This window comes from Pangasianodon hypophthalmus, chromosome 1, assembly GCF_027358585.1.
Source record: "Pangasianodon hypophthalmus isolate fPanHyp1 chromosome 1, fPanHyp1.pri, whole genome shotgun sequence".
Classification (NCBI taxonomy): domain Eukaryota; kingdom Metazoa; phylum Chordata; class Actinopteri; order Siluriformes; family Pangasiidae; genus Pangasianodon; species Pangasianodon hypophthalmus.
Genome location: NC_069710.1, coordinates 7797154 through 7806686, shown reverse-complemented (window position 1 = coordinate 7806686; position 9533 = coordinate 7797154). Strand labels below are relative to the sequence as shown.

General features: G+C 38.3%; 1 protein-coding gene across 1 annotated transcript in view; it reads left to right on the top strand.

Annotated features, from left to right (window-relative positions):
• Positions 1-4657: 4657 nt before the first annotated feature.
• si:dkey-192l18.9 (F-box/LRR-repeat protein 7) overlaps positions 4658-9533 on the top strand; it is a 32334-nt gene continuing 27458 nt past the window's right edge. The window contains exon 1 of the mRNA XM_026913505.3: positions 4658-5016. Within this exon, the coding sequence (XP_026769306.2) occupies positions 4980-5016 (37 nt within the window). The 5' untranslated portion in view covers positions 4658-4979. The remainder of the gene's footprint in view (positions 5017-9533) is intronic.

Here is a 9533-nt window from a genome sequence, read left to right as displayed (position 1 = left end):
TCTTTAATGAAAAATAACCATTATAAAAAACATTTTGGATAGCAGGCATTATATTAGTTGCACCAAAATGTTGAGTTTTAGAGACTTGAGTTGCAGAAATTAGATGATTTTATGTCCTCAAATCATTAAATCACAAAGCAGCAACAAATGCATGTTTTATGCATGGATTTATAAAAACCTAGTCAGATCAATAAATTACCATTGGTCAGATTCAAGGCTCTTAAAGCAATATGTCAGTGTTTGTCACTCTCGTGTATGTGTGATTACCACAGATATAAAATTCAGCATGGTTTCTATTACTAAGAAAGGGGGAAAATATAAGTTAATACTTATTAATATATAAGTTTATACTTTATAATTACAAAGGTAATTGTTGGGTATTTGTTGAAATGCATCTTCTTGTAAAACACTCATGATTTTTTTAGCCAAAGGTATTTGTACATTAAATCTGTATAATCTCTGTATAATCTGTACAATTGGTCTTTTTTTAATAGGTGGGAATAATTTTGGAAGGATTTGTGGTTACATGCCAACGTAGATAAAGTAGTCCAGTCTTGATTGTGTGTGCAAGAATATGACAAAACTTGGGAAAGCGTAAGTAACCAGAATTAATATGCTTGTAAAACGTTATCATATCTCTACTAACAACTAATTAATAGGGACTTGCATGTTGGATGCTCCATATAATCTAAGACTAACAATAAAAATGTGCTGTTGCTTAACAAAGAAAAACTTATCAACACTGATATAGTGCAGCTTTCCGGAAGGAAATATTTATATTTATATTTATTTATGGAAGGAGTCTTCAGTGTCAGCACATTGTAATCTAACAAGCTGTGTTTTTGTCTTATTAAATTCATCAGAGAGAAAAACAGAGAGGCTGGTGAAGAAACAACTGTTTATAGCTCCTATAACATAAGTGTTAACAGGAACTAACTTATTTACTTTAAATGTAGCTATAAACTGGTTTAAAAAAGTATAACATGTCATTCTTTAATTAATAATAAATGTAATAAATCATTGAACTAGACAGGTAAAGTTTGTCATGACAGACTTTGATGTTTTCTTGACAAAGCCAGTCTGAAAGTTTGAAACTGTTTCATAAGTTTGAAGATAGTTTGTAGTTGAAAGACACAAAGAAAGAAATGTAGGGTGACAGACAGTCAGAAAGACAGACAGTTACTGGTGGAAAGATAGATGACGAATATAGTGATACAAGTAGTCAGATGGAGTGAGAGAGGGACACAAGTAGACAGATGGAGAGAGATATAGAGTGAGAGACTGTGTGTGCTACTGGTAGATTGATAGAGAGAAGGATGGAGAGAGTGTGTGGCATTGATAGATAGAATAGATGAAGTGAGAGTCTCTGTTACAGGTACACTGACAGAGGGAGAGGGAGAGAAGAGGGGCTCCAGGCCGTGTGCACTCAGGTGTGTGAGTTTTGACAGTTGGAGTTTGAAATCTTGAACATGCCGAGCCAGACTCTGAACATTCTGTCAGTGTTAGTCTATAGGGGTATTTCTGATTGTTTGCTATGGGAAAACTGTAAGTCTGATCAGTTAAAAAAAATACCGTGATAAGTCAAAATAGCCTGAAGGGCTGTGCTGAGTTTGGTGAATGTAGCTTGAAAGGTTTAGGAATTATAACAGTCCAAAAATTTTCATTGGAAGTCAAGGGAATTTTGGCCAATTTGAGCTTCCGTAATTCCGATCAGCTAGAAAAGTCAGAACACACTAAGTCAGAATAGACTGGTCTATCCAACATAATAAACACACCACCCCATTGTTGATTATTTTCCTATAACGATATGCCCTGTTGTGTTTTATTCCTTACATAAGAGTCATATCTTATAGTAAGAACTCTGTTGTAGTTTTGAATTTGTTATATCATCACTTATTTTAAATATTTCTTGACTGAATTCAACATTTAGACTTGCATTATAAGTGAGTTTCAAGTCATCCAGTCAAGTCACTGGGTTTTCAGTTCTTTCCTCAGCAGAGAAACGTTATGAATGTATTATCTTATCACAAATATGCTTAAGATGTTGCTGACAGAGAGAAGGTTTAAAATTGTTGCAGTATTTCTTTAAACACAGCTGTAAATGCTGCTATTTTTATGAGGGCGTGGACTGTTCAGGCAACTCTTACGAACTGTCAATAGCATGCCACAAATGAGTTTTTGAATGATGTTGTGGCCACAAGATACAAAAGTCATGGCCATGAACTGTGTAACTTGAGCCCACAACTTATATGTTGTGGGAACATCATAAATAATACATGGCCTCCAGTTAATTATTCAGTGGGAATGGATGAAAAAATGGAATATATCCATGTCTCAACACCAGTGACTCCAATATGTCCTAATACATGATTCCAAGATAATTATCAGGGCATCATAGTGGTGCAGTGGGAAGAATTGCAACCTCCGAGCTTCTGGCTTGATCCTGAGCTTGAGTTAATGTGTTAATGTCGCAAGTTCTCACTGTGTCTGTGTGGGTTTCCTCCTAGAGTCAAAAATGCCAGTAGGTGTATTGACTATGCTAACTTGTCCTCGGTGTGAATTACTGTGTGAATGTGTGTGAGCATGGTGCGCTGTGATGGACGGGCATTTCATCAGGGGTGAATTCTCCTGCCTTGTGCCCAGTGTTCCTGGGATAAGCTCTTGATCCACCTAGACCCTGATAAAGCAGGATAAAGCAGTTACTGAAGATCAGTGAATGAATGATCTCAATGCTTAGGTTCCTGTAGAAACAGTGGTATAAATGAACTGATTTCTCTGTGTCTCAGTTACTGAAAGTACACTATATGGCCAAAAGTTTGTGGACACCTGACTATCACACCCATATGTGCTTGTTGAACATCTCATTTCAGATTTAGTCCGTTTTTGCTAATAACCGGGAAGGCTGAATAAGAATCTGGGAAGGCTGTCCACTAGACTTTGGAGTGTGGCTGTGGGGATTTATGCTCATTCAGCCCCAAGAGCATTAGTGAGGTCAGGCACTGATGTCAGAAGAGGAGGCCTGTTCCAGTTCATTGCAAAGGTGTTCAGTGGGGTTGAGGTCAGGGCTCTGTGCAGAACACTCGAGTTCTTCCACTTCAACTTTGGTAAACTATGGATCTCGCTTTGTGCACAGGGGCATTGTCATGCGGGAACATGTTTGAGCATCTAATAATAATAATATATAAATTTTGATTCTATTGAAATATTACTGATATTAAAAATTAATAGGATTGTCCATCAGTAAAAAAAGAGGCTAAAACAGTAGGCCTGAAATAATAATTAAAAACGGACAGTTGCATTTAGGACAGCTGCATGACACAAGGAGGTAAAAAAAACATCTTCCCAAAAACAGCACTAATTAAAAAAAAATAAAAATCTACGGTGATACGTGGAGTCTGGCACAAAAACATTTTTTAGGGGGTGAAACATGGAAGGCACCTTATTGTTATTGTATGTTGATGTCTTCTTCTTTTTCTTCTTCTTCTGGCTAGGGTGTCTATGGCAGCCTATAGAACCGTCTGGTAAAAAGTTGTGAAATTTGGCACACTGATTGGGGAGGGTCTAAGGAACACTCTGACCAAATTTGGGCCAAGTGCTGCCAATGCTCTAGCGTCACCATCGGGTCAAATTTGAGCCTAACTTAGAAGTAAATTTATGGTCATAACTTTTGAACCATGTGTCTTTAAAAGCGAGGGTGGAGACGAGTTCAATGCACCCTAAGACATCAATAAGCCGCCAAACAGGAAGTGAGGCTGCATCTCAGCAAAGACTTTGCTCACTGACACAAAACTTGGGAGGCATCTTCAGGACCATGACCTGAGGCTATGCAACAAATTTTAGCACCACCTACTGGTCAAAATTTATAATAACATGCTAAAAATGCTTATCTCTAACCGCCATTTTTACTCCTCCTCCTCCAAATTTTGTCCAATCTTCACCACATTTGGCTCACATCATCTTGACACCTGTCTGAACAAAGCTACAGCAATTCCACCCTGCTGCTCATTTGTTCAGCTAGACCTTTCCTCCTACAGTCAGAGAATTCCACCACTGTCCGTGGTCAAAACCTACACATCATGAGTGAAACTACAAACCACTCTCAAATCTCGTTTCCTAAAGTTATGGCTCTGCTTTCCTGTGATTGCTTAGGCAACAACTGTAGCATGTCTGCGAATGTGTGGCTCACCGAGTCTGGGTGCTTGGCCCCCAAAATGCTGCTTGCAGCTTTAATTTTCTTTAATTTTTTGTTTGTTTGTTTTTTATTTTATGTAGAAAGAGAGCTACAGAAACGTATATTTATTTACAGTAATGTTCGTAACTGTTTTGCAGATGATGTACATCTTATATTTTCCTAAAACATAAAAAAAGACTGTTTTAAAAATTGCCTGTCCATAAGTGTAGACACTACTGCATGAAAGGGTTAAGTGTTTGGTCAGTTTTGGTTTGACTGAAGACTCACCATGTCAGCTGAGCTGCTGAGTAAAGAGGAGAGAAGAGCTGAAGTAGTGGAGAGGTGTGTTTTCTGGATGAAATGAAGCTGTGTGCATTGAGGGTTAATGTCTGCGGTCTCTTTAAAAGCCGGCTGTTCAGCCCCGACATCCCTGTGTCAGAGAGAGAGAGAGAGAGAGAGAGAGAGAGAGAGAGGGAGAGAGAGAGAACTCCAGGTCCCTGTGCTCACATCAGTCAGTGTGTGTTGAAGTGTGAGTGCAGGGGCTGCAGTGAGGGGCTGCAGAGAGGGACTGCAGGCTGGAAGCCCGGCTCTCAGGATGCTGCTGCTGCTCCAGCTGTTGCAGCTGTTGCAGCTGTTATGGATGGCTGTGCTCAACTTTACACATCTTTCTTTCTTTCCTCATCGCGCTCCTGAACTTGGAAATACTTATTAATGGATGTTTTTTTTTTGTTTTGAGTTTGTATTCGTGTTAGTGTGAAAGCGTCATGTGTGTTGCAGTGTGCTGGGGATAGACAATGCGCTCTTCAGGATGGGAGCGAATAACGGCAAACAGTGCGGAAGCGAAGGTAGGTCATCTATCCAAACCTCTACCAGGCTATTTCACACAAGACACATACATCAGCATGTCAGAGCTGTTAGAGACTCCGGTGCACTCTCTGATGCATCCCTGTGCGCCTTCTGTAGTCCAGCAGACACTGCAGGATGGCTTGCATGATGGTTGCAGTCAAACTTCTCAAAGCTGTACACAGGCACTTTTTTGCAGCAATGCTAAATAAATAAATAAATAAATAAATAATATAAAATAAACAAATATGATAATAATAATAATAATAATAATAATAATAATAATAATAATAATAATAATAAATCCGCTAGTCATGTCAGCATCTCGGTTTTATTTCATGTATACTATCCCAACTATTCAAATATTAAGCACATTAGACAAATATGTATCACCACATTTAGCCTATTTGTTGTTGCCATAAGGGCTGTATAATATTCCTGAACCTTTCACCTACAGAACCCAAACACACTTCCTAGCTGTATTCTTCTTATCATTATTAGATTTACTTTGACTATATATATATATATACAGTATATATATATATATATATATATATATATATATATATATAAACAACATTTTGCCTATATGAGTGACCTGGTATTTCTGATTATAACTATAGCTCTTTTAATAACGGTCAATTTAAGGGGAAAAAAGGCATAGATGAGTATGCTTGCTTCCTCTATGCCATGGACAGGTGTTAGGTGACCCCACTTTGAGAACCAAGACACTAGCTACTTCTAAAATGTCTCATGAAGTGATTTGTTCACAGGAATATACTTAAAAATGAAAGTCAGTTTAATATTAATCCTTGTCATGATTTGCCTTTTAAGAATGTTCCCTAGAGCAGCCATGAGACTTGCTTAAACGTTAAACTATTCAACAGTCCAAGGCAAACATCCACATCTGGGGCACAACCTACCGCTCAGACATAGTGAGCTAACTGGCCAACTTAAACTTTAAGCTTCAGTCAAGTCCTTGAGGAACCCTGAGGGAAGCGTCAAAGATCTTCAGCTTTCTCTCTCTCTCTCTCTCTCTCTCATCTGACCACTTCTCATTATCTACAGCAATGTAGGCCTACAGACCAGATGCCTACAACTTAATCATCAATCATATTACACACTGCCCTAAACTTGTCCTCCTTTAGAGAATGAAAAGAAGCAGCTACAGACAAACGTAGACATGAATGCCTGTAATTCTCCATCTCAGCACAGAGTCAGGGCAACAGTAGACATTCTTTATTGATTAGTAGTAATAATAATAGCCAGGCAAAATATTGGTCAGACACTGGTGATTAATTTTCTACAATAGGAGGTCTGACAGTAGTTCCATCTGCAAGCCAAATCACAGGTTTATATTAATGTGCTCATCCTGATACATTATTGTTTCTATAGTAACAACTTACGCACGGGCTTGTATGTCTGATGCTCCACATTATCTAACTAATTAATGGATTAAGAAATGAGTTGTCATTAAAAAAAATAAAAATATGTAATCGTTGATATGGTGAAGCTTTCTGTAACAAGGCTTTCCGTAACCGTAGTTAAGATTTATGGAAGAAGTCTCCAGTGTCAGTTTTCAAGTTTTCCGACAAGGCAAAGTCTTCAGGCAAGGTCTTTCTGATTTCTCTGTAACATGACAAACTGTGTTGTATATTGTCTTACTAACTTCAAGCAAAAAAAAAAAAAAAATAAGGGAATGACTGTTTATAGCTGCTATGACATAAGTGATAACAGGCACATGTTTTACAGATATTCCACAACATTAACAGGATAAAAAGTACAACATGTTGTTTATTTAATGCAATTAAGTGTAAAAGTTGGAAATTGTTGTGGTATAACATGAATAAAACATGTAGAACATGCTGTAATAGGGTAATAGTCAGCTTCAGGGTGGTAACAGTGACTGCACTTGATGCCACTTGATGTTGATTATTTTCCTATAACTGCACATCCCGTCATAAAGCACAAAGAAAGATGCTTAAATGAAACAAAGATGTGCAAGCAATTGATAGAAAAATCAGTGAAAACAAAAGAATATGTGAACTTCAGATGTGCCAAATAAAGTGAATGAGGACAAACTGTCCTTGTCATTGAGAATGGCTGCTTGAACTGGCTCTAAAAACGATACAGATTTAGACTCCATTTAGCAAGGCAGCCTGATGTTTTACCTGAGGCAGCTAACAAGTTACAGCCAAATGCAAATATTTTAAGTTCCAGTTTGACCTAAATTCATACACTGACCCAATATTTCAGCAAAAGGTAACATGCCAATTGCTTGTCAAAACTCGACAAAAAGAGGGAGAAAATGCAAATCTGATTTATCCATTTCATCTTAAGCTAGAAGATCATATGGATCCAATCATGGACAGAATTTATTATCTACAAATTTAGAAATGTAGCATCTGGCTCACTACTGGCGCATTTCTCAAGACAGTCTTCATGTTAGCCAGAGTGTATTTCAGTTCAATTAATTACTACAGAAAGGTTAGACTTAAAAGCTGGACAGGATTACAGACATATATGAGTAACTTGGCTTGCACGTGCATCTCTGCACTACGTGATACCTCATCAAGGGTTTATAAATGCCATTTCTCTCCATCTGTGCCACAAGCATCTGTACTTGAGCTCGACCTCGTCTTGAATTTCACTTAGCTAACAACCACTCCACAAAGCTCTCTTTGCACCTTACATAAGCATAAGGCAGGAAACTGGTGAAAGTTTTTGACAGGTTGTTTTCCAGAAAAGTAAGCAAACAGGTCTCTTGGCCCTGGAGCTTTTCCCAAACCACTTCTTAAGAATGTGTCATTGGCACGTGGTGAGCGTATGTTAATGGTGGGGGAGACCACAGTGCTAAACTCTCAAGGGTGTTCTCACGTTCGCATCTCAGTCAGTTGTGACATGGATGTATCTGCTGGAAAAGTGGGTTGAATAGGAAAATAGGAAGGATTCCACTGAAATAAATCCTTGTCAGTGGTTTTTGGGAAGCAGCCCAGCTTTCTGCATCTTAAACAGGAAGACCAGTGAAATATGACTGGGAAAACAGATCCGATTTATTCCCAAGTGCAATGATCCCATTATTTTGCTTTAATTAAACAGAATTCAGAAACCATGCACAAAAATTTGAAGCAGAAAGTGATTAGGTGTGCCTGTGGTCTCTGTACAGAAGCAGAGTCAAACCTCTGCTTTATGAATTCAAGCTGTATCTGTCTCTGTTTCAAATGTTCACATTTGATCACTGGAAAATAATTGTCAATGGGTGCTAAGCTCCTGAGTAATGGAAATGCTTGTGCATGTGAATTTTTTTACACATCATTTGGAAGATCTACATCTTGCCAAAAAAAAAAAAGTCCTTTTATTAAAGGTTTGCTAATGAAGTGAGGCTGATCAAAAGGCCAGACTTTTCACTGGCTTAACCGGACTAAGAGGATAACGTTCAGGTTGATAGGTTTTAGGTTCCTTTAAGAGGTTCAACCATTGATGGAAAGGAACCAAGGTGAACAGATTAGACTTGGGATTGCTTTTCAGTCCTGCTTATTTCAGTGTACATCTGGAATACTCAATAATACCACAATCCTCAATCAAATGAGAATGTATGAAGGTTGCAGGATCAAAAGCTGAGCTGGTCAGTTCTTCAAACTGATCAATGCAAGCAAATGTCTTTTCAATGTTTAGCTCTTATATTTCAGTGAGCTGAAATTGCTGTTTATGTAATGGCAAAATGACTGATGATATTCCTATTCATATTGTGTGAGTGAAGCACTTTCACTCACTCACTTGGATGCATAGAAGATAGAGTGATGGAATGTCCCCTTTTCCAGGCATTTCAACATGGAAGAAAACCACTGGTAGCCAAGCAAGAAAGAGTGATCCATTGGAGTAAATCATTACATCTTTGAGCTCAGTAGGTTAGTCTTGAGCTCTTGATTAAGATCGCAATGCAAAGGAGGAAATTTCTGTGAGCCACAGTCAACAAACAGCTGACTACTCATCATATACCGACTACTATTCTGTACTTTATTACTCTTTTGGGGTTTTATACTTAGCATACACTGGAGCACATGGTATGTAGCAGAGACAGTAACTCTATTTGAGAGAAAATCATTTGCCAGACTTCTGTGGTTTTGCTTCTTAATTTCATAGATGGGGAGTGTTGGGTAGCTTTAGTCAACTATATAATTACAACTTTCACATAATAAATTTCACCACTCGTTAGGAAGCTGTGCAGAATAGGATAGCGTGAACAAAGCTATGTGCATTCATAATTTCAACCAATTGAGGCCATTTGACAGTACAGCAAATTGCATCCACTTGCTTTGTGAGTCACATTTTGGGGCCTGATGTGGAAAACGAAGCAGATGTGCTGGTTCGGTGATTTCACCACATGTCTTTACAACGGTCGTGATGAAGGGAGCCCGTCTCATGTTAGCCACAATACAGCGCTGGTTGGTTTACCAAAGAAGAAATGCTGGAAATGACTGAATTATCATGGGGCATTTGTGTAGGCGTTACCAATAAG